The sequence below is a fragment of the Ovis aries genome, chromosome 23 (genome assembly GCF_016772045.2).
Source record: "Ovis aries strain OAR_USU_Benz2616 breed Rambouillet chromosome 23, ARS-UI_Ramb_v3.0, whole genome shotgun sequence".
Classification (NCBI taxonomy): Eukaryota; Metazoa; Chordata; class Mammalia; order Artiodactyla; family Bovidae; genus Ovis; species Ovis aries.
Window position 1 is genome coordinate 8,346,016 of NC_056076.1, and position 27,044 is coordinate 8,373,059.

General features: G+C 35.6%; 1 protein-coding gene across 3 annotated transcripts in view; it reads right to left on the minus strand.

The window, feature by feature from the left end:
* Window positions 1-693: 693 nt before the first annotated feature.
* The window catches only part of CCDC102B (coiled-coil domain containing 102B), a 291,274-nt gene continuing 264,923 nt past the window's right edge, over window positions 694-27,044 (minus strand). For 2 of the 3 annotated variants that reach the window (XM_060405587.1, XM_060405586.1), the window contains one exon: window positions 694-6,325. In XM_060405587.1, the coding sequence (XP_060261570.1) occupies window positions 6,316-6,325 (10 nt within the window). In that variant the 3' untranslated portion in view covers window positions 694-6,315. The remainder of the gene's footprint in view (window positions 6,326-27,044) is intronic. The other variant, XM_004020403.5, reaches the window with a different exon arrangement.

Sequence of the window (27,044 nt, forward strand, 5' to 3'; positions counted from 1 at the left end):
CCTTCCCTGAGCCACAAAAACAGGCTGGCCTCAAGCTCTGCTCACTCCCAACAGTCTTACTTCAGTGATCATTTGGAATAAGACCACAAATACATAAACTATCCATGGTGTTGAAAAGATTTAAACATGAAAAGCAATAGACTATTTTACCAAAACCCAACCATAGAAATGAAAGGGAAGAAAATCACTGTATTAAAAGCAAGAGAGGTTGGATAATACCTAATCCATCTAAACTTGGCCTATAGTGGAGCCAAGTGATTCATGGAAGAAAACAAAATCAGCAGTGAGGCTAAGATAATCGAATGAATAGCCTACATTCATCAAATTTTTCATACGGATGGTCATTTTTCCTTTCCCAAGACACCTCAGGAGGAATTATTAGAAGCCCTTTAGATTCCCTGGCCAAACTATAGTTCTTCGCCATGATATTTTCATGTTAGTACAAATAAGATAAACCATCATCTAGCTTCTTCTCTCTCACTATTGTCTATACAGTATACTGATAGTTCCTGTCCAGCACTCAAATAGTATGGGGTCTTACTCATATTTGCATCTATTTTTTTCTCCCTTTCTGCCAACCCCCCACAAACTTCCCCACACTGACTCACTAAAACACCCAAACATCAGTGACTGTGTCTGACTCCTCTGTCCCCAGAGTATTCTTAAGTTAATAATGAAAAATTAGAACAGAAATTTATATGCATAGATATTTATTGCAATGATATGGACAATATTTAAGTATTTGAAAGAAAAATGTTTAACAATAGAATAGCTTCCAATAATATATTCTTATCACCAGGGAAGCACATTCATACCTTCAGTTGAGTTCAGTTTAGTCGCTCAGTCGTGTCCGACTCTTTGCGACCCCATGAATTGCAGCATGCCAGGCCTCCCTGTCCATCACCAACTCCCGGAGTTCACTCAAACTCATGTCCATTGAGTCGGTGATGCCATCCAGCCATCTCGTTCTCTGTTGTCCCCTTTTCCTCCTGCCCCTACTCCCTCCCAGCATCAGAGTCTTTTCCAATGAGTCAACTCTTCGCATAAGGTGACCAAAGTATTGGAGTTTCAGCTTTAGCATCAGTCCTTCCAATGAACACCCAGGACTGATCTCCTTTAGAATGGACTGGTTGGATCTCCTTGCAGTCCAAAGGACTCTCAAGAGTCTTCTCCAACACCACAGTTCAAAAGCATCAATTCTTTGGTGCTCAGCCTTCTTCACAGTCCAACTCTCACATCCATACCTTAGAATATTATAATCTAAAAATGGTGCAATATTTAAAAATAATTTTGGATAAAAAGGGTCAAATCTGCATAGATATAATTGTGGTTATATTATGTAATCATGTAGCTAGCATATAGATATATATTTAGTATATGCATAAGTCTGAGAGTGTTTGTGTGTGTCCAGAGAGAGGTTGTATAGAACAGACATTATATACATGATTATGGACTTCAGAGTCTGGCTGCCTGAATGTGAATCCCAGATTTGTTACTTAATAAGCAAATTACTTAAGCTCTCTTTTCCTCAGTTTCATCCTTTTTGAAATGGGGGAAATAAATACACAGTTGATATTGAGATTAGATGGCTGAATTCTACTTGTTCATTTGCCAATTTGTGTCCGACTTTTTGTAACCCCACGGACTGCAGCACAGCAGGTTTCCCTGTCTCTTACTATTTCCTGGAGTTTGCTCAAACTCATGTCCTTCGAGTCAATGATGTTATCTAATCATCTCATTCTCTGTCATCCTCTTCTCCTGCCCTCAGTCTTTCCCAGCATCAGGGTCTTTCCAAATGAGTAAGTTCTTTGCATCCGGTGGCCAAAGTATTGCAGCTTCAGCTTCAGCATCAGTACTTCTATGCAGAATTCTACTTAGAGCAATGCATAACAGAGTAAATATGCAATTCTTAGCTCTTAGGATCATCCAAATACATACATACATTATAAATACACAAAATGAACGTATGCATACACATAGACACTTACAAAACTATGCAAAATCGAGCAAAATGTTATCAGTATTTCTGACTTTTGAGATTGTGAATAACTTTTGTTATTACATGTTTTTTCGATTTTCTGAGGTTTTCTGGAATGCGAAAATATGCTTTCATAATCAAAAACAATTTTTCATGGTCTTTAAGAACAGATGGATTGAGTTATACACATGTAGTACATATGCTTAAAATATAATAATGCATTAAAAATACAATACTGCTTGCAGCAATGCTCAGCATATAGGATGCCTTATAGAAACATGTATTAAGTTAATATAAATGGTAAATTGAGGAAATGGACATAGTTATTAGTCACTAGGGAATATTCAGCCTGAGGAATCTGCAAGAAAGAAAGTTAAAAATGGAACTGTAAAAGGTGAAATCACTCAGAAACTTAAGTATATGTTTGACAGGCAGCATCGAAGAAGCTTGTACAAAGTCAGAAAGTCTGTGACAAGAGAAAATAAGCTTCATGGCCAAATTTAGATTCCAGATAAGCTAGGGAAAATAAGATCAGAGTAAATGGGATAAATTTGTTTGAAAGAGGAAAAACTTTTACATGATCCTGGAATAAGGAATACAGGGTGGGGTGTCGGTATGTAAAAATTTGTATTTTAAAAAGCAAAAGTAGTCCCATTGTTAATTTTTGAGGGACCTGCATACTGTTTTCCATGGTGGCTTCACCAATTACACTCCCAGCAACAGTACTAAGTTTCCATTTCTCCACATTGTCGCCAGTGCTTATTATTTCTTGTCTTTTTGAAAACAGGCATTCTGACAGCAATGGGGTGCTATATCATTGTGGTTTTGATTTGCATTTCCTTGATAATCCAGCAATTCCACTCCTGGGTATCTATCCAGAGAAAATGAAAACAGTAATTCAAAAAGATCTATATGCCCTGACATTCACAGTGGCGTTATTTGCCATGGTCAAAATATGGAAACAACCTAAGTGTCTGTCAACAGATGAGTGGTAAAGATGTGAAACACACACACACGTGTATTACTCAACCATAAAAGAGAATGACACCTTGCCATTTATGACCACATGGGTGAACCTGGAGGGTACTATGCTTAGTGAATGAAGTCAAACAGAGAAAGACAAGTGCAGTGTATTTTTGCTTATATGTGGAATCTAAAACATAATACAAATAAACATAACAGAAACAGACTCACAGAGAACAAACTAGTAGTTACCAGAGATGAGAATGAGTGTAAAGGGTTGACAAGATAGGTGAAGGGGATTAAGAGGTACAAACTACTAGGTATAAATTAAGATACAAGTATATAATACATAGCACAAGGAATATAGCCAGTATTTCATAATAACCTTATAATCCATTAAAAAAAAAGGCACTGCTATACCCCCTGAAACTAACAGTAATAGTATAAGGCAACTCTGCTTCAATAAAAATAAATAATAGAGACATTGAAAATGAATAAGCCATACACTCTGAGAAATCAAAAGACAGGTGGGTGGGTGCAGGTTGCCTCTGGAGAAGGGTGAACCTGCAGAGAATGCTGATGGATCCAGGTGGAGACTGTGTGGTGTGGGCTAAGGATGGTGAAGACCCTCATCTCTGATAAAGGTCTAGTGAGGACACTGGTCTAAACCAATATACTTCAGAAGTGGTAACTCACAGATATATACATATATATGAAGAAAAGACATAAAGGCAAAGCTGGACTTTCACAGGGTGGATCATTTCATTCCCACTTATATTTCCCTGACACAGTTATTCTCTAACTAAATAATAGTTTCAGGCTCTCAAATACTTCATATGATTCAATGAAAATCTAGCAAAGTTTGAAACTTTCTCAATAATTCTATTTGTCGATATTACTAACAGTATAATATATATTTTTATAACAAGCAAGTATCTACATGTATTTTATATTTAAGCCCCTGTCCAAATAAGTTTCTCTAATATATGACTAGTTATGAAAGAATTTCAGGAGTTAAATAAAAAATATCAGTTGGCCATTACAAGTTTTAATATACTAGTATTATAAAGTCTCTTAGTATCCTAACCAATGTTTATTCAGTTCACTTCAGTTCAGTTCAGTCCCTCAGTCATGTCTGACTCTTTGTGACCCCATGAATCGCAGCATGCCAGGCTTCCCTGTCCATCACCAACTCCCAAAATTCACTCAGACTCACGGCCATCGAGTCAGTGATGCCATCCAGTCATCTCATCCTCTGTCGTTCCCTTCTCCTCCTGCCCCCAATCCCTCCCAGCATCACAGTCTTTTCCAATGAGTTAATTCTTCACATGAGGTGGCCAAAGTACTGGAGTTTCAGTTTTAGCATCATTCCTTCCAAAGAAATCCCAGGGCTGATCTCCTTCAGAATGGACTGGTTGGATCTCCTTGCAGTCCAAGGGACTCTCAAGAGTCTTCTCCAACACCACATTTCAAAAGCATCAATTCTTCGGCGCTCAGCCTTCTTCACAGTCCAACTCTCACATCCATACATGACCACAGGAAAAACCAAAGCCTTGACTAGACGGACCTTAGTTGGCAAAGTAATGTCTCTGCTTTTGAATATGCTATCTAGGTCGGTCATAACTTTTCTTCCAAGGAGAAAGCGCCTTTTAATTTCATGGCTGCAGTCACTAGATCTGTAAATATAGTGCTAATAAAATCCACCACACACCATTGGCCCCTCAATGAAAATATTTGTGGGAATTCATGGGTCCATGAAATTACCTCTGAAAATTTTATTAACAACGTTTCAGGTTTTCAAATTTAATATTTTTCATTTAATAAAAATACACACTAAATTTTAGATTCTATGGCAAAAACTTAAAATTTAAATTCTGTGGCCAGAATTAATATTTGATTATATGACTTAAATAGATGAGATATTTATCTTTATATACCCAAATGTAATAGATTTAATAAATTTAGTAAATAAAGCTAACATAATGAAATGAGGTATAAGCAGAAGATATGGTAGCATAAGTTGATTTTAATTAACTATCTTAGAGGAGTTAAAAGCAATTTAGCTAATCTTCTTTCCTTCTCTCCCTCCCAGAATCATATCTTGTTCTTTATTTCTGCACTAGCAATTCTATTGCAAATAGATAAATGAGGCATGAATATTATAGCAATTTGACTGACCTTATTTTCCATAGAGATAAAAAGTAACAAATACAATAAAATACAATTTTGTGGGAGTTCTATCAGAAATCAGCTGGCATTTATGAGCTTGGTATTATTTTCAACCAAAGGGGAAATTCAGATTTGTATGGGTCTCTGAGATTTTTCTGCTTACAGTTAAAAAATGCAAATTCTGTCAACTTCCTGCTTACACACATGCAAACCAATCCAAATAAACTACTTCCTTTTTACTTAATCTCTTTTCAAAATGGGAATTTCTAAAAGCAGAAGACATGTTCTTAAAAGTTGAAATGACATGTCATCATTAATTTTTGCTATTTGAGGTTGTCAATTGCATATGTCATAGAGATGATTAATCATCAAAATTTAATAACCAGAAGTAAACATGGAACATCAACTGTGCTACTAGAAAATTATCTGTGATTGAATCAATATTTTTGTCTTCACATTTGAATGTGTAAGCAAGTTTTACAGCCAGAGTTCTATAGTGTTCTTGACAGACGTGGCAATAATAATAATAAGATAATATTGTAAATCTTGAAGAGCTGTGTGACTCTACCACTCAGTTTCTTAGGCATCAACTCTGAGGTGCCAATTGATGATATAAAACTCAAATACAAATTTGTGCAGTATCAATGTCAAAGTTAAATCTTAAATCATGAAAAACACACCAACAATGGAAATTACTTAAAATGTAAAATTCAGCGGAAATAGTATAGCTCATTGACATGATCTGCATTTTCTCCGAATCAGACAATTTCAATATAAACATTTTTAAAATTATAATTAAAGTTATTTAGCATGTAGCTATGAAAGGAAGAAAATACCTTATGTAAAACATTTAAACAAGGAAGTGGAAGTCTACACATAAAGGGCATTTTCAAAGTGTAACATATGGAATTTATCAAAAAAAAAAAGAAATTAGAATGTACAGAGTTTTAGCTTAATTTTAAAAAGACAAAAATGTACCAAAAAGATGTTCACAAATGTTGTATAATAGACTGCAATTTAACAATATACATTCTAGATGCCTTAAAGGATGATAGAAAATATTTAGGTGCCAATGGTTTATATTAGAATTGAAGAACAACATAGAATCTATTGTCCCATATCCTGCATAATTTTTAGTTAGCTTAATCTGGTTATTGTGAAGAGTTAGACACTTACCCTTGAATTCAAGGCCATTTCTCTTGTCTTTAGAAGTCACTATGGGTACAAAAATAGGGAGATATTTCCTTAGATCAAATGCCGTGCTTTCACATTCTAAAGCATACTTCTATGCAAAAATATATCAGTGAACTAAGATATTATAAAAATGAGGAATGGGAATACCATAGTAGACCAAAAATATGAATGAAAAATTATGTTAATCCATTTATAGAAATGTTACATACTAATTATGCATATAAAGATCTTTTGTTTAAATCCTTATCTTTTACCTGCCTCAAATCCTTCAGTTCGTTTCACCAAGTTATGCTATTGTATGTTAAAAGTATATCCTGGCTATTGTAAACAGTACTGCAATGAACACTGAGGTGCACGTGTCTTTCTGAGTTATGCTTTTCTCAGGGTACATGGCCATTAGTGGGATTGCTGGATCATATGATAGTTTTAGTTTTCAAGGAGTCTCTATGCTGTTCTTCATAGTGGCTGAATCAGTGTACATTCCCACCAACAGTGCAAGAGGGTTCCCTTTTCTCCACACCCTTTCCAGCACTTATTGTCTGTAAATTTCTTGATTATGGACATTCTAACTATTGTGAGGTAATACCTCATTGTAGTTTTGATTTACATTTCTCTAATAATTAGTGATTTGGAGCATCTTTTCATGTGTTTGCTGGTCATCTGTATATCTTTGGAGATATGATTGTGATTGCAACCATGAAATTAAAAGATGCTTACTCCTTGGAAGAAAAGCTTTGAGCAACCTAGTCAGCATATTAAAAAGCAGAGACATTACTTTGCCAACAAAGGTCCATCTAGTCAGTTATGCTTTTTCCAGTAGTCATGTACGGATGTGAGAGTTAGTCTATAAAGAAAGCTGAGCACTGAAGAATTGATGCTTTTGAACTGTGGTGTTGGAGAAGACTCTCTAGAATCCCTTGGAATACAAGGAGATCCAACCAGTCTACCCTAAAGGAAATCAGTCCTGTATATTCTTTGGAGGGGCTGATGTTGAAGCTGAAACTCCAATACTCTGCCCACGTGATGTGAACTGACTCCTTAAAGACCCGTATGTTGGGAAATATTGAAGACAGGAGGAGAAGGGGACGACAGAGGATGAAATGGTTGGATGGCATCACTGAGTCAATGGACAAGAGTTTGAACAAGCTCCAAAATTTGGTGGACATGGAAGCCTGGTATGCTGCAGTCCATGGGGTCACAAAGAGTCACATGACTGAGCAACTGAACCGAAGTTTGCAAATATTTTCTCCCATTCCAAGGGTTGTCTTTTCATCTTGTTTATGGTTTCCTTGACTGTGCAAAAGCTTTTAAGTTTAATTAGGCCCCGTTTATTTTTGTTTTTATTTTCATTATTCTAGGAGGTGGGTCAAAAAGGATTTTGCTGTCATTCATATCAAAGAGTGTTCTCCCTGTGTTTTGTAATGTATGACCTTACATTCAGGTCATACAGAATGAAGTAAATCAGAAAGAAAAAACAAATATATTAAAAGAATAGAAGAAATGACCACATGTGTGTGTATATTTCTGTATGTCTGAAAACAGAACATTTAAAATTGTTTCAGGTAGCTGCTTTAAGAATGCTCTTAAAAGCATAGCTCCACTGAAGTGTGAATGTGAGATTCTTAGCTATACTATGAAATACAAGATAAGATTTAATGTACAGTGTAGTTATTCATTCATGAGGTTGATGGAATTTAGCTTTAATTTCCTTTTCTCACTGTACCATGAAGAAATAAAGAGTCACAGGATGATTTCATATTTTATAACTTCTCATTCATGGAAACAAAAGATTTAGAGATATACAGATTATATAGAAAAGAGCAGATTTGTTCATTCACATATAAGTTTATCATCTCTAAATCAAAATAAGAGAATGATGAAGAAAATCTATTAAGAAACAATATCAATCAATATCAAATGCAAATAAGTAAGTGAGATGATTACCCGCTCATGTTCTTGTAAATAATGCAAGCATTTGTGTGCAAACACACATGGCCAAGAAAGATTAGAATCTTTGTTTGCTGTCTTGGAATTCCATCTTTTAAAATGTCAAAGCTTTCCTATCACAATATTCACTTTACCTTCAAAACTTAAATATAAGGCTTTACTCACATCTGCATTTGGATTCTGAACTCAGAAATAAAAGAACAGAAATTGTGCTTCTATTTCTATAGGTCTTATATACTATTACATTTTCAATCTGAATAGTGTAGGTTTCAAATATCTGTTAACTTACAAGTCTAGAAAAACTGGTAAACCACCACTGAGGTAACATTTCCTTATTTCTACTCTCTAAAATGTCTTACTCAGTTTCACCACCAAAAAAATTACCTTTTGCAAATGTGAAATACGCAATATGACCTCTTCTATGAAATTTCAGCACTAAATTATCTAATCCAGCTGCCGTGATAGTGTTTTTAAATAAAGGGAATGCAGTTAAGTATATAAGATTTCTTTAATGGTAAATTAGTATTTTTATATTAAAGAAAATATTTCTTACACATGTGAAATGTTCCAGACATTGTTCTAAGTGTTTGGTTTAAAGCAATGAGCAATACAAAGAATATTCTTGAAATAATGGAATTACCTTTCTTTTTCCTTCTGTTTGTCCATTCACCGATCCATTTATTTATCTATGACATATATGTGTGGATAACTGTTTATCAAAATAGTGAAAACATTACAGTCACAGAGGGGAAAAAAAAGACTTGGTGTTTACTTATGTTCACTGTATTAGTTCATTTTTAAAGTAATATAAATTATAAGAAGACATAATCTCACCACCTGGCCTTGTTTTTAAATTTGTAATTTCTAAAATGGCTAAAAGAAATGTTCGTTGGAAAATGTGGACATTCTTATATTTGATTTTAATAGGAAATACTGTTCAGGGGTGTTTATCTATGAACAAGTTGAACACATTCTACTTGCTTGCTGTGCAGTTTTCCACAAGGTCAGAACATGGCTTGTGATCTATGAAGCCAACATCCATTACCTTAATTATCATAGTTCTAAATGATTATCAATATCTGATACTTTCCTTTTTTTTGCTTTCAGAAATAGCATACCTATTTTTTTTTAATTTTTATTTTTATTTATTTATTTTTATTCTTTTTTATTCTTTTTTTATTTTTTTTTAATTTATTTATTTTTTTAATTTTAAAATCTTTAATTCTTACATGCGTTCCCAAACATGACCCCCCCTCCCACCTCCCTCCCCACAACATCTCTCTGGGTCATCCCCATGCACCAGCCCCAAGCATGCTGCATCCTGCGTCAGACATGGACTGGCAATTCAATTCTTACATGATAGTATACATGTTAGAATTCCCATTCTCCCAAATCATCCCACCCTCTCCCTCTCCCTCTGAGTCCAAAAGTCCGTTATACACATCTGTGTCTTTTTTCCTGTCTTGCATACAGGGTCGTCATTGCCATCTTCCTAAATTCCATATATATGTGTTAGTATACTGTATTGGTGTTTTTCTTTCTGGCTTACTTCACTCCGTATAATTGGCTCCAGTTTCATCCATCTCATCAGAACTGATTCAAATGAATTCTTTTTAACAGCTGAGTAATACTCCATTGTGTATATGTACCACAGCTTTCTTATCCATTCATCTGCTGATGGACATCTAGGTTGTTTCCATGTCCTGGCTATTATGAACAGTGCTGCGATGAACATTGGGGTACATGTGTCTCTTTCAGTTCTGGTTTCCTCGGTGTGTATGCCCAGCAGTGGGATTGCTGGGTCATAAGGTAGTTCTATTTGCAATTTTTTAAGGAATCTCCACACTGTTCTCCATAGTGGCTGTACTAGTTTGCATTCCCACCAACTACTTTCTTTACTCCCTCCTATATGAATATCAATACAATTTGATAAATTCCATGTGGATTTCTGTTGATATTCTGATTGGAAATACATGAACTTAAAGATTAGTCTGGAGAGAAATGACATTCTTATCATAACATGTTATCCATTGTTTTGGTTTGTTCAGAGCCATATTTTAAATATTTTTTTCATAGAGTTTGAATTGTTATTTGAATTTTTTCTTATTATCTTTAGTTAATTGAACTTTTATCAAGAAAATTTAACTTTTTATATAATGGGTCTATACCTTGTCTTGGATATATGTTTTGTCTGTATATAATAGCACAATTGCCTCTTTCTTCTTGCTTATTCATCTACTGTGGTACAACTTTGAATAGCAGATTTACTGGTTATTTTTGCTATTTTAGTTTGTTTCTGAACTCCTAAATTTAAATGATTCCCTGTAAATAATAATATTTGATATCTTTAAAGTAGAAATTCTAAGTAGAAAAAGGAACTTCTCAGATATTCTTAGTTTTAACTACGAAAATGGGTTAACATTTTAAAATTGTTTTATTTTTTTATAATAATCATTCCATTTTCTGAGTTGAATTGGTAGAATATATTAATACATTTTTGATAGAGAACCTTTCTTGAATTCTGAGGATAAACACCATATGGTCATGATGAATATTTTATAACACTTCTAGGTTCCATGTGCCAAAATTATCACTTAGAATTTTTTTCACCCATAATCATACATAAACCTGTAATTCTTTTCTCTTATACTATTTTTATCAAGTTTAAGTGTTAATAACTTCCTGTCTCATAACATACGTTAAGGAACGAGCTTTTGAATTTCTCTAAAATGTTTTTTTATCTGTTTCTTAAAGTTGATAAAACCTACAAGAATAGGTGTTTCCTCCTTTTATCTTGATCAGTTTTGTACAGGCTTTTGATAATGATGAGAAATTTGGGAGATTCTTCAAGTGTCGTGAATGTCTTTTCTCCCTTTTTCCCTTTGCTCTATAAGGGGGGAATTTGGTTCTTGCCACCCTGAGTCATATTCATCACGGCCCACATTTGGATCCAGAGACAGGCACACTCTTGCCTGCAGCTACACTGCTGTTGTACGTTTCTCTGTTGTTTCTGGCTAATAAACAGTTTTATCTGTACCACTAAACACGCTTAGGTTTCTTAATGACTTTATAAAAACAGGTCTTATTTCTTACTGCTATGTTTAGAGAAAGCACGATCAATGTATAATCTTACCACAGCATTTTGAAAAGGACTGCTTATATATTCTCATGTCAGCATTTTACATATGAATGTGTAAATGGGTGCTATTAGATTTTAGTATCGTAGCTAAAACACCATTATCTCATACATGGTTTCTATTTTTACTCACCCAGAATCTTGAAAGGATACAATATGTAATTATACCACCAAACACTTCCATTTCCCCAGATTAATGAAGATCCATTGGCAGCAGTTTGGAAAATGTAACTTACTGTGCTGAAGCAATAACTCATATAGTGACCCATAAAAGTTAATACAATTTTAGAAGGGTCTAATATAGTCTCAAAGAAGAGCTGGGAGAAAGTGGGTCACTCTGTCAGCAAACCCAACAAATACATCCCCAAAAATAGGGGTGATAAAAATGATTCAGAAACAGAGACCGTGGTAACAAAATAATTCAGTTTTGCAAATTGCTTCATGCATATAGAAGCAAACAACTGTGTCTATGATTAGTCTTTTATTTTACTTATTTTTAAAATATATATAACAATTCTTTAAAATTATTTATGATTACAGTGGGCAGTATTAGAACATTTCACTTGAAAACTAAAAATGCTTTCAAATGTGTTTTCTCATTTGACTGTTTTACAGTTCTGTGAGACAGAGTATAGATATGTTTCTAGACCATGCACATACACTGAGCTAAAGTGCGTTAAGTAGATTTTCTATGTTACATGAGTCTTCTCATTCAAAACAGTTACTGTTTACTGTAATGCATACATACACACGAAGATTTTCATTTCTTTTTTGACAATAATGGGCAGATGTGAACATTGTAGTTAAATTTTTCATATATCTTTGTTAATGTTAGCTAAAAGACTCTCCTTCCATAAATTTGTGTTTTTGTCTATATTTTGACTCACATTCAAAATTTCTTTCTTATAGTACATGCAAATATGAATCATTAACTATGCACAGTGATAAATAGATCTAACATATAGCTCAAAGAATGCCAATAATGTTAAAGCATCCAAAATGGAATGTCACTTTGTAACACAGTAAGATGTAAGAATAATTCTCATTTTTAATTACGACTTTAGTTAATTTCAGAAGAAATATAAAAGGAAAAAAATGTGGGTATTGTCAGAATTCTTTTGTAAAAGTGAGAGACCACTCGCCATAAGATTATAAGTAAAACATTTCAATAGAAGGCTTAAATTATATAAATTTAAATAATATAAAATTTAATAAACTTTGTAAATTTAAAATAATAAGAATTGTCTAAAAATAGAATATAATTCCTTGTGAAATAGTCCCTGATTCTGGAATGATTCAAGTATAGGTGATGTTATCAAAGGGATTATTAAATAAGCATGGTGCTTGGATAAGTAATCTTATTGATTGCTTCCAGTTCCAATTCTTAAAGATTCTTTGAAAATTTTAATTGTTAAACCTCCAGATGTTGACTTTGAAACCTCCTTCTTTCTGAAGTTAAATATTATATATTTTTCTTTAATTCAGTGAATGTTTCTGTAACAGCTATTATGTACCACATACCATGTAATATCATTGGGCACAGAGTGTTAATTAAAACAAAGACAAGACCCCCGTCTTCATGATGCTTACATATGGAAAATAGACATTAAAAGCATACACCTGTGTATAAGTGGGGAATCACATTATGGTATGTGGCTTGAGCTAAAAGATTAGGATGCTGGGAGATTTAAGAGTAAAGTTTTATGGGATCAGGAAATGCCTCACCGAGACAGTAACACTTAAGCTGTCACCTGAAACTGGAGAAAGAAGTCAGGGGAAGAATAATGAGCATGTCATGTTCATTAAAAAAAAAAAAAAAAATCAGGCTGCTAAAAGTATAGCTGTGGGTAAAATTTTGGAGATGCATAAATTTTAAAAAATCAGTATTGCTGAAACATAAAGAAGAAACAGAGATGTGCATAGAAAACCATTTAGAAGGCTTACGTCATCCCAAATACTGGAAGGAATTCAAATATTTACTCTTAAGTTTAATGAGAAGCTACTGAAAAATTTCACCCAGAGAGGGACATAATATGTTATATTTCTAGAATTCCACTCTCTAAAATATGTGCTGGAACTGGAGCTATGAGTTGAAAGCTAGTGTAGGAATCCAGGGAAGAGTTTATGATAATTTAGACCAGAGTAGTAGCAGAAAGATGGGGAGAAAATTTGAACATAAAAGATTTAATTGAATTTTCTGATTTATTGGGAGTGGCTGAAGTATATGTGAAGAACTAATAGTTTCTGAGCGAGATGAAATAGCTGGTATCAAACTTATCCAACTGCTGTAAATAGTTATAAAAATGGGACAGAATGTATAAAATACATATAAAAAGGCATTTGAAAGCAATGGATTATGCCGTGAATTTTAGAAGGGAAGTATTTGAAATGGGACCTACACTAAACCTGCATGTCTCACGAGGAACATTTTTCAAAATGCTGCACAGAGAAATAGAGCCCAACTGAGAATATGGTCTCAGTGAGTGCAGGAGACACAGAGCAGAGTCTGGGACTGTGGGAGTGGCTGGGGTTTAAGGAGAGAGACACACTCCAAATGTCTGCATAGAATATGTCCTAGGTCCTCTAACAGGTCCTGTGTTGATCACGTGCAAGACTCGATTCTGGAAGGCCCTGCAGAAAACAGATACTGAGGAGCTGAGAGCTTTAGAGATCTCACTGCTCTGGGGATAAGCTGAGGTTCCTTCCGGTTGTACTGGAGAAACCTTGATATACACATTAAGACTTGCACTTGAGATGCCAGAAACACTGCTCCTACAAGCAAAATCATGCTTTAGTTGTAGGTTGTTGTTCAGTCACTAAGTTGTGTCCGACTCTTTGAGACCCTATGGACTGCAGCATTCCAGGCTTTCCTGTCCTTCACTGTCTCCTGGAATTTGCTCGAACTCATGTCCACTGGGTCATCCAAACATCTCATCCTCTGGGGGTCAACTGAAGTACACTGGTGCTAAAAATGGATTAACACCAGGCTCCAACCATGTCTTAGTCTGTTGAGGCTGCCATAACCAGACACCACAGGGTAGCTTACAAGCAACACACTTACTGAGATACCTTATAACGTATGAATATTATACAGTTTGAGGGGCAGTAAAATAATGAAATGGAAATACACTTGAATTTGAGTAACTAAAAATTTAAATAATTCTGTATTTAAATAAGTATTTGTAAGGAATGCACTGTAAAATGTTATTGACATACATAACTTCCTCTTCCACACAATGTATTTCTGTTTTTCAGAAGACAGACATTCCAGAAATTCGCTAGTCACAGTCAAACAACTAGAACAGTGTTATGACTGGTATTTTCAATAGCATATAAGTAATCTCTACAGAGTTTATTTACATCCTCACATTTTGAAGGAAGGACACTACAGACAAACTTTAACAAAACAATGGCATATGCTTTTTTATAAGCAGTTGAAAGGGACCATTTTAAGTTGTCCCAATGGAAGCCAAAATTAATAATAATTAAGGAACATAAACTTTAAAAAGGTAATCCCAGACAATAAACTTCCCAACAGGAACGATCGGGTTGTTAGACTGTCTCCATCTCTCACTTCTTCAGTTCTTAAATAAGACAAAGGTCAGTTAAATCACAATAGCTGAACAGGGAAAATATATTTTCACCTTATGTCTTGATATCCATTTAGAATTAGTGAAATACATTGTCAACAGAAAATAAGGGAAAAACCTATAATAACATGATCTCCAAAAATATATCTAATTGTGTTCAGTGATGACTGACCCAGAGACTTCTGCTCTACCATAGCTAAAACATAGGAAGAATAAACAGTATGTTTCATATATGCATTCATTGAACCGAAATATTTTTAAGTTTTAAAGATTATTAAGATTAATTTATATTAAGACATTGCTTCATGTCTCAATACAGAGCAGGCAGTAAGTGGTAGCTGTTACTTTCTCAGTTATAACTGCAATTAATTACATATATTTGAGATTTTAAAATGTGCATGCATTTTGCTATTACAGATGCCTAGAAGTATTATAACACTTCAGAAAACCATTTAGTTAATTTAGTTTATCTAGAAGAGGAACTGACTGTGTTTTCTCTTATATGGAATATGAGAGTTAGTACAAAATAAATTTTGCTTTTCCTTAAATGTTTATTGCTATTTCTAGAAGGAAAGGATTTAAATACTCTGCCTCACAGATTACTTCTGCACTTCAAGTGGTGGTAATTAACCCTATTTGTCTATCAGGCAACAGTCATGAGATAGTATAAATTGAGATGTATTGCTCTAAGTATAAAGTAAGTATCAAAAAATTACAACAACCTTTTGTTATTAAGGTACAATTGACATACTAGTTCAGGTGTACAACCTCATGATTCAATATTCGTAGATACTGTAAAGTAATTGCCACAATAAATCTTGTTAGCATCTACAACTGCACATAGTTAGAATTTGTTTCTTTTGATGAGAACTTTTAAGATCTATTTTCTTAGCAACTTTAAGTGTGCAGTAAGTGTGCAGAATTATTAACCCTAGTCACCATGCTGCACACTGCATGCCCATGATTATTTATTCTATAATTGGAGATTTGCACCTTTTGACCCATTTGACCCATTTGACCCCTTTCCTCACCCTTAGAATCTGTCAGCCAGCAGTCTGTTCTCTGTATCTGTGAGCTTCATTTGTTTAGATTCCTACCTAAGTGCGACCATATGGTTTCTGTCTTTTCTGACTTCTGTCACTTAGCATAGTGCCCTCAAGTTTCATCCACATTGCCCCAGTTGGCAAGATTTTATTTTTTATGAATATGTAGTAGAGCATTGTATATTTGTATATACACTGTTTTCTTTACTGTCTCATCCAGTGATCGACACTTAGGCTATACCCGTATCTTGACTGGGCTTCCCTGGTGACTCAGACGGCAAAGAATCTGTCTGCAACGCAGGAGATCCAGGTTCGATGCCTGGGTCAAGAAGATCCCCTGGAGAAAGGAATGGCTACCCACTCCAGTGTTATTGCCTGGAGAATTTCATGAACAGAGGGGCCTGGCAGGCTACAGTCCATGGGTTCGCAGAGTCGGACACAACCAAGCAACTGACATTTTCTTTCACTTTCCTATCTTGGCTACTGAAAATCATGCTGCAGTAAACATAAGGGTGAAGAAATTCTCTTGTTAGTGTTTTCATTTTCTTCAGATAAATAACTGGAAGTAAAATTGCTGGATCACATGGTAGGTAGTTCTATGTTTAATTTTTTGAGGAATGCTGTTATTACTTTCCGTAGTTTCTGTGCTGATTACATTTCTATCAGCAGTGCACAGAGCTCCCTTTTCTCCACATCTTTGCTGGCATTTGGTGTTTCTTGTCTTTTTGATGGTGCCACTCTAGTAGATGTCAGGTGATAACTCACTGAGGCTTCTATTTGCATTTCCCTGACGATTAGTGATGTTGAATAGTTTTTCATGCACCCGTTGGCAATCTGTATGTCTTCTTTGGAAAAATGTCTATTCAGATACTCTGCCCATATTTTAATTGGATTGTTTGGTGTTTTGTTATTAAGTTTTATGAGTCCCTTATATGCTTTGGTTATTACCCCTTAACAGAACAATGATTTGCAGATATTTTCTCCCATTCCCAGGCTGCCTATTTATTTTGTTGATGGTTTCCTTTGCTATGCAGAAGCTTTTCAGTTCAATATAGTCTCACTTGTTTATTTTTGCTTTTGCTGCCTCTGTTTTTGGTGTTAGAATCATTGCCAAGAAAGTAACTGCCTATGTTTTCTTCTAAGAGTTTTATCATCTCAGATACTTACATTCAAGTCGTCCATCCATTTTAAGATACTTTTTGTGTATGGTGTAAGACAGGGGGAGGAGAAGGGGACGACAGAGGATGAGATGGTTAGATGACATCACCAACTCAATGGACCTGAGTTTGAGTAAACTCCGGGAGCTGGTGATGGACAGGGAGGCCTGCTGTGCTGCAATCCATGGGGTCACAAAGAGTCGGACACAACTGAGCAACTGAACTGAACTGAAGACAGAGGTCCAATTTCACTCTTTTGCGTTTGACTTCCCGGTTTTCTCAATACTGTGTATGGAAGAGACTGTTCCTTCCCAAACATATATTCTTGGTCTTTGTTGTAAATTAATTGACCATATATGTTTCAGTTTTATATGTGGGCTCAGTATTCAGTTCCATTGATCTATGTCTGTTTTTATGTCAAAACCATAATTTCTTTTGCTTACTATCACTTTAATATAATTTGAAATCAGGAAGTATGATGCCTCCAGCTTTGTTCTTTCTTAAGGTGATTTTGGCTATTCAAGGTCTTTTGTAGTTCCATACTAATTTCAGTTTTTTGGTGTGTATTTCTGTGGAAAATGTCAGTGGAATTTTGATAGAGGTTACATTGAATCTGTAGATTGCCTTTAGTAGGATGGCTGTTTTAACTGTTAATTCTTCTAATTCATGATTATGGGCTATCTTTCCATTTATCTTTTTTATATTTATTATATGTTGATAGTTGTCAATATGTTGGATATGTTAGGGTGAGTAAAACATAATTCAGAAACTCTTTCCTTTTTAACCTGCAGCTCATATCTGGCTCACATTGTATTTCTGTTGCACGGTGACATTTGAAACTTTAATTTTTAATACTGAAAATAAGGAGAAGCAAGGATAGGTATTTTTATGATCAGCTCCTTTTCAGGAAACTCTTAATATTCTTTAGCAATGCTAATCTGCTGATCTAATCCATTATGGAAGCCACATAAAGTCTTAGAAATAAGAGCTGATGGTGTACATTAAACAACTTTCTGTATTTTTTTAAGGTAATTTATTACACTGTTTTATTATCTATTATTTGGTATTGACAATGCATTGCATTAAATCCCAAGTAACATTTAATTTACCTACAGCAATCACGGTACAATTCTAGACCATAAAGCATTGGGAAAAAAAAATATGTCAGCGTTTGACTGTCATTGCATAACACACATTTATGGCTATAAAAGACTTTAACTCCAAGTACCAACTGGGATTATTATACCATAGTATAGCTGTGGTGGTATAAAGCATATCACAAGGAGAGCCAAGTAGAAAACCTTGAACACAGAGGGTCTAAAGTCAACTATTTATGCCATATATCCTAAAGTCGTTCAGAGTCTTTTTCTCTCTTGCCAAGAGTTCCTGTCAAAATAGGGGGAGAGAATTATTCTGGCAGAAAAAAGATAGAAAGCATGGGTGGGAGTTGGAAGCCATTCATTGGGTGATAGAAGATCTGCCAAACTAAATGCTGCATGCTCCTCTGATATAAAGGGTGAAGAAAAAATTAGAAGTAGGACACAAAGCAGACAGACAAAGTAGGGCTGTGTGTGAGCCAGAACTACAGAGGAGGAAACCAAAGATCCAGATGATGCTTGGGTGGGCAGCTGGGTCCTGCCATTTCCTAATGGAAACCCCGACTTCTCTCTATACCAAAAATTACTCTTTTCCAGTGCTGCTGAAATGCTTTAAAAGTTTGCAATGTTTAATACGTATTTTAATAGGAAGGTGTCAGAGTATTTCAAATATGACAAAGACAGTGCTGCCAAATTGCTATATATCTCCTTGCTTAAAAACCAACAGCTGGAACAAATTTTATTCTTCCCCTCAGTCTTTCTGACTCACTGTTTAAATTGTGAAGGTAATTGTCATTTTGTGATAAGTTGAACTAGTGATGTTTTCTCTATCATTAGGATCACATGGTATAAAGGCTACGGAAATTTTAGAAAATGAATTGATAATAATGTAGGTACTTTGACCTGAATAAATATCTCCTCATATAAGACAAGTCAACAAAACACTTAACAACAACAACAACAACAACAAAACAGTGAGAACATTTCATCCAAGGAAAAAATATCAAGAAAATGAAAGGATGTAATATTGTGAGAAGTCAGAATAAAATAAAATAAATACCCAAAGAAAAGTTAAATTTTGAAATTCTATGTGTGTGTGTTTAATTCTGTTAGGAATCTCCTATAAGACATGATGTCAGGTGGCCTTTGTGATGGAGACATGGAACATTATTAGGGAAGCTGTTGTAGTTAATGACCAAAATGGGGGTAAAAAACCCAAAAAACTGTCTAACATAAGAGAAAGACAAAAGCAAACCCATGAAAAATTTTAAAATTACCTTGAGTGCAGAATACTAGCAGCTATGAAAACTGAACAAAGTTGAAAAGCTGTCTCAGAATTCAGAGGAAACAAGTATCTAAGAGTTAAAAGTGCATGGAGATAATGTGATTGATACAGTGAAAACACATGGCAAAGCAGATATCTACTGACATTTCTGAAGGAATAATTAATGATCTTGAAGTGGAAATAAACATAGAAAAATAAAAATACATGAGAAATAATATTGCATCTCATCTCTTTCTCAACTGAAATTTAAAGACTTGAACATTCAGATTAAATTACTCTTCACAATTACATCTAACTTAAATCAACTATCAGTTCAGTTTAGTTCAGTCGCTCAGTCGTGTCCAACTCTTGGTGACCCCATGAATCACAGCATGCCAGGCCTCCCTGTCATCAACTATACTTCAATTTTTAAAAGCTACACCTAACTTACTAGCTTCAAATTTACCTTGGAATAGTTCCTTTTCACAGAGTCAAAGAATAAGACTAATGTTACTACGTTTGTAGCAAAAAAAAAAAAAGACAAACATTAAATTAATGACAGATATCTCTTGTATAACACCAGCACAGCAGAATTGTGTTTGTTGATGGCACTACTTTGTGAACCGAGAATTATATTCAACCCCCAAGTTGTTCTTCACATGTAAAAGCAACTGGAGCTGCTTATCCTTCTTGGACAAATTCATGAGACATGTCTCCCAGATTACTGAGTGAAGAACCAAAATAAAGAGATCAGTACGAGCCAAATCAAATGTCAGTGAAACTTTAATACTAATTAAGAGTGCAAATAAAAACAGTTAAATGTGCTTTCATTAAAAAAATGCAAATACCAAAACATCTTAAAAGTATGGTCAACACAGAAAATATGAATCTGAGTCTAATCTCTGGCAAATAAATTAGCAAATATGAATTGGGAAGTGTGACATTTAGTCTAAGTTTAAATATATATGAAATTATGACTTTATTTAGCTGGATGGAAAAGATAAAGGACTTGTCTCTCACACAGAGACCTCAATCACCTGAAAAGTGACATAAATTTAGGGGCTCAGCAATACCAAAAGTGTGGAGTAGGTTGACTACAAACATCAAAAATAATGAGTCATTGATTTAAGTCTAACGTGTAACGGTTACATGGGCTTCCCTGGTGACTCAGTGGTAAAGAATCTTCCAGCCAAGCAGGAGACACAGGTTTGATCCCTTGGTCAGGAAGATATCCTGGAGGAGGAAATGGAAACCCACTCCAGTATTCTTACCTGAGAAATCCCATGGACAGAGGAGTCTGGCGGGCTATAGTCCATGGGGTCACAAGAGTCAGACAAGACTTAGTGAGCAGACAACAACAGTTATAAACTGAAAATCAGGGTAAATGTATTTAATAAAACTATAAATGTGTATCTCTAGTTTATGTATTTTTACTCAAGTAATTTCTAGAAGGGCAGGAGGAACAAGGCCAAATATTAAGACAGACAATTCTTCACGGGGGTGGGGGGGGATATTTAAAAATGTAATTTTATCCTTCACTTTAATTACAGAGATATAATCACAGGGATCAAGATTTTTAAAATAACTTAAATGACTTTTGTAGAAGTGAAAGCAAGAAATAGAACTCCCAAGCCCAGTTCAGAGGAAAATACATAAAAGCAATACTGTGCGGCATGCTCCCTATAGGAAAACACAGGATGTGTAGACAACATCAAGCATGTCAAAGTCATAAAGAAAAGAATGCATACTAATTTGTGACTTATGACATTTTTGGTACTATTTCAAAACCTGTGGTAAAGGATGAAACATTGACTTCAAGTAACATCATTTATATTCTGTATAAAAGAGGCACAAGAGTGGCTCTGGGGAAAGATAACATACAGAAAACCCCGAACAACTTTGGGGCCACCCCAATGTGATGAGACAGGGAAAGAGTGGTTGAAGTTGTGGGGAAGAAGGGATTAAGTCTTCATCCAGTAATGAGTTCTCAAGAGAGAAAGAATATAAAAAGAATAGTAGGAAAATCATGTAATATTGGGCTTTCCTTGTGGCTCAGCCTTTTCATACTGTTCATGGGATTCTCAAGGCAAGAATACTAAAGTGATTTGCCATTCTGTTCTCCAAGGAGATCCAACCAGTCCATCCTAAAGGAAACCAGTCCTGAATATTCATTGAATATTCATTGGAAGGACTGATGCTAAAGCCAAAACTCCAATACTGTGGCCACCCGATGCAAAGAACTGACTCACTGGAAAAGACTTTGATGTTGGGCAAGATTGAAGGCAGGAGCAAAAGGGGACGACAGAGGATGAGCTGGTTGGATGGCATCACCGACTTAATGGACATGAGTCTGAGTAAACTCCGGGAGTTGGTGATGGACAGGGAGGCCTGGTATGCTGCAGTCCATGGGGTCGCAAAGAGTTGGACATGAATGATTGAACTAAGCTAACTGTGGTTCAGCTGGTAAAGAATCCACCTGCAATGTGGGAGACCTGGGTTTGATCTCTGGGTTGGGAAGATCCCCTGGAGAAGGAAAAGTTCACCCACTCCTGTATTCTGGCCTGGAGAATTCCATGGGCTGTATAGTCCATGGGGTCACAAAGTCAGACATGACTGAGCAACTTTCACTTTCATGTAATATGGATACATGAGGATAAGTAGCAGGAAAAGCACCTAAGATACTTCAAAGTAGTTGGCTCTGAGGAATGAGCCTTTGATTAAAATAAATTTGTAAATTTCATGAAATCAAATGTCGTAATTTATAGCTTCTGAGATGTCCATTTGCTTAAAAAGGCCTTCCCCAAATGACAACAAACTCTCATTTTCTTAATAATACCTTCACTGTTTACTTTTGTTCTCTCTTTAAAATTTACTTGTAGTTTATTTTGTATGGTTTGTTATTGATGCTTATATTACCAATTTAAATGATCTTAGGCAGAGGGCTACTGAACTCATTTTCTCTGTCCAAAATCATAACTCCATTATGTTGTAATGAGGAATATATGAAAAATTTATTCCTTAGTGTTCAGCATTATTTTATAGGTATCATAAATAGCACCAATGACATTATCATTGCCAAACAGATTTAGTCAAGTTAAAGCATATTTTCTGTTTTTTTTTAATAGTTACAGAGTTTGAATAGTTTTTTTTTATAGTTTTACAGAGTTTGAATTTTTAAAACATAAAGGGAATCTTATACAAGAGGGATTAGTAATCCTTGCTCAGAGGCTTAACTCTGGTTCTCAGTGAGTGAGGGAAGTCACTCAGTTGTGTCCAACTCTTTGCGACCCCATGGACTGTAGCCTACCAGGCTCCTCCATCCATGGAATTTTCCAGGCAAGAGTACTGGAGTGGGTTGCCATTTCCTTCTCCAGGGCATCTTCCCAATCCAGGGACTGAACCCAGGTCTCCTGCATTGCAGGCAGATGCTTTACTGTCTGAGCCACCAGGGAAGTTCCTCCTAGTTCCCAGTGGATTCCTGTAAAAGTCTCACATTGGCCAAGTGTCAGTAGAAAGATATAATCCAACTGAAATCTGTGTTATTCATACTTTCCTTCTAGATCTTTTCCAGTCTCTGAGATTGGGGCATTTAGCGGTACTGCTGAGCTATCAGGTCACAAGCATTGATACCTCAGCACAGGTGTACTGAAAAACACCAAATTAGCTGGCAGCAGTCAACACTCATTGACTTGTTTCCCAGTTCCCAAATACTTGTACTAACTATTGCCATTTTGGGTGTGGTTTCTGAGATAAAACACCAGGTTATAAAAGGAATCAGAGTCCCCAGAAATTATTCTCCTTCCTACCATTTGATGGGAAATAAGTCCAGTTGATCAAACCAATCAATCCTAAAAGAAATCAACCCTGAATGTTCATTGGAAGAACTGATGCTGAAGCTCCAATCCTTTGGCCACCTGATGTGAAGAGCTGACTCATTGGAAAAGACCCTGATGCTGAGAAAGATGAAAGGCAGGAGAAGGGGATGACGGAGGATGAGATGGTTGGATGGCATCACTGACTCAATGAACATGAATTTGAGCAAACTCAGGGAGATTGTGGAGGACAGGGAAGCCTGGTGTGCTTCAGTCCTTGGGGCTTCAAAGAGTCAGACATGACTTAGCAACTGAGCAACAACAAAAGTCCAGTTGGTGCTTAAACAACTCAGGTTTGAACTATGTGGGTCCACTTGTACAAAGAAATTTTTTGGTAATAAATAGTATAGAACTAGAGGATCAGTGGTTAGTTGAAGCTACTGATGATGAGAAACCAGATACAGAGGGCTCGCTAAAATTATACATGGATTAACCCTAGAGTTGTTCAACGTCAATTGTATTGTCATTCTTACATTTTCAAAAATTACCTCAATTTTTGTTACTAATGTGTATGCAATGTGTGTACTAATGTGTAGGCTCAGGGTGATTACGACATTTAGCTTCCAAATAAGCACTCATATTTTCCTTTCATAATGAGTCAGATTCTGGAAAACTTAATCTCCTCATACCACTACAGGAATAACTATTAAAATTATATGTCAAAGAACTGAGTTCTATTCAACAGTTAGACTGAGAGCCGTTTCTTTGATGTCACATTTAATCTCAGAGAATTTAGGCCAAAATATTTAATACCTAGAGAAATTGTTAGATTTTGTATAAAAGTAGTATTTTTCATTCAACCATAATATTCTGATTTATCATTCACAGAGAAGAAATAGACCTAAAAGCAAGCTAAAGAGAAGTTATAAAACCTGATTTTATGTAACTGAATTGATCACACCTCTAAGAATATAATAAAATGTTCATTCACAAAATTCAAATTTACAGATCTAAATACTATTATCTATTTATTCTAAATTATGGCTTAATGTTAAAATGTCATTTTAGTTTTTAGTTCAGATTCCTTTACTTAATCATCTCTTGCTACAGAGGATTGCCCAGCATCTTTCCGAAAAATGTTTAACTTTGTTTGATGGTAACAGGAAAACTGGAGAAACTGTTAAAAGTAACAAACTTAATTCCTTCTACTGTCCCTTTATGGAAAACATTCTGAAACCTACTCATTGCCATTCTTCCTGAGATCCTCTTTACATTTATTTGTGGTGACCAGAACCAAACAGTATGGTTAGACTTAAGTATTAAAGAAAAATGTATTACATGAATAAATTAAAAAAATATTACTGAAATCTTGGCCAATGAGAAACATTTCATTGATGTAGTTCTCATCTTTATTTAATATCTTTAATTTAAGCCTCATGAAATAAACATTAAACACATTGGCCTTCTAGAAAAATGGCACAGTTTAGTTCAGTCGCTCAGTTTTGTCCAACACTTTGTGGCCCCATGGACTGCAGCACACCAGGCTTCCCTGTCCATCATCAACTCCCAGAACTTATTCAAACTCATGTCCATTGAGTCAGTGATGCCTTCCAACCATCTCATCCTCTGTTGGCCCCTTCTCCTCCCACCTTGAGTCTTTTCCAGCATCAGGGTCCTTCCTAGTGAGTCAGTTCTTCCCATCAAGTGGCCAGAGTATTGGAGTTTCAGCTTTAGCATCAGTCCTTCCAATGAATATTCAGGACTGATTTCCTTTAGGATGGACTGGTTGGATCTCCTTGCAGTCCAAGGGACTCTCAAGAGTCTTCTCCAACACCACAGTTCAAAAGCACAGTTAGCATACACTAAATTATGGTTGCCAGATCATAATTGAACAGGCTTTGTTGGAGATTTTTTTCTTGATTTATTGTAACACCTGACTTTTTATGTTTTTTTTTTCACTTTTTATTGACATATAGTTGATTTACAATGTTAATTACTGTTATATAGTAAGGTGATTTAGTTATGCATACACATTTTTATATATTCTTTTCCATTATGGTTTGTTGTTTAGTCGCTAAGTCATGTCCAACTCTTTGTGACCCCATGGACTGCATCACCCCTGGCTCCCCTGTCATCTACCATCACCCAGAGTTTGCTCACACTCATGTCCATTGAGTCAGTGATACACACAACCATCTTATCCACTGTTTCCCACTTCTCCTCCTGCCCTCAGTCTTTCCCAACATCAAGGTCTTTTCCAATGAGTCAGCTCTTCACATCAAGGTGGCCAAAGTATTGAAGCTTCAGCTTCAGCATCAGTCCTTCCAATGAATATTCAGGGTTGATTTCCTTTAGGATTGACTGGTTTGATCTCTTCGCAGTCCAAGGGACTCTCGAAAGTCTTCTCCAACACCACAGTTCAAAAGCATCCATTCTTCAGTGCTCAGCCTTCTTTGTAGTCCAACTCTCACACCCATACATGACTATTGGAAAAACCATAGCTTTGACTATATGGACCTTTCTCAGCAAAGTGATGTCTCTGCTTTCTAATATGCTAAGTTGGTCATAGTTTGTCTTCCAAGGAGCAAGCATCTTTTAATTTCATGGCTGCAGCCTTCATCCGCAGTGATTGTGGAGCCCAAAGGGGAAAAAGTCTGTCACTGTTTCCACTTTTTCCCCGTCTATTTGCCATGAAGTGATGGCACCAGATGACATGATCTTAAGTTTTTGAATGTTGAATTGTAAGCCAGCTTTTTCACTCTCATCAAGAGGCTCTTTAGTTCCTCTTCTCTTTCTGCCATTGGAGTGGTGTCATCTGCATGTCTGAGGTTGTTGATATTTCTCCCAGAAATCTTAATATCAGTTTGTGCTTCATCCAGCCCAGCTTTTTGTATGATGTACTCTGCATAGAAGTTAAATAAGCAGGGTGACAATATACAGCCTTGACATATTCCTTTCCCAATTTCGAACCAGTCTGTTGTTACATGTCTGGGTCTAACAGTTGCTTCTCGTCCTGCATAAAGGTTTCTCAGGAGACAGGTCACGTGGTCTGGTATTCTCATCTCAATAATTTTCCACAGTTTGTTGGGATCCTCACAATGACAGGCTTTAGTGTAGTCAATGAAGTAGACGTTTTCTGGAATTCCTTTGCTTTTCCTATGATCCAACCAATGTTGGCAGTTTGATCTCTGGTTCCTTTGCCTTTTCTAAATCCAGTTTGCACATCTGGAATTTCTCTGCTTACTTACTTCTGAAGCCTAGCTTGAAGCATTTTGAGCATTACTTTGCTAGCATATGGTTTATAATAGAATTATTGAATATTGTTCTCTGTGGTGTACAGTAGGACCTTATTGTTGATCCATTCTATATATAAAAGCTTATATCTGATAACAGCAACCTCCCACTCCATTCCTCCCCAATCCTCTCTCCCTTGGCAACCACCAATCTTTCTCTGCATTTGTGATGCTGTTTCATAGATAGAGTCATTTGTGTCATACTTTAGATTTCACATATGTAATATCACATGGTATTCATCTTTTTCTGACTTACTTCACTTGGTATGATGATCTCTATTTGCATTCATGTTGCTGCAAATGATGTTATTGCATTATTTTTACTACTGAGTATATTGTATATTTGTAGCACATCTTCTTTATTCATCTGTTGATGGACATTTAGTTTTTTTCCATGTCTT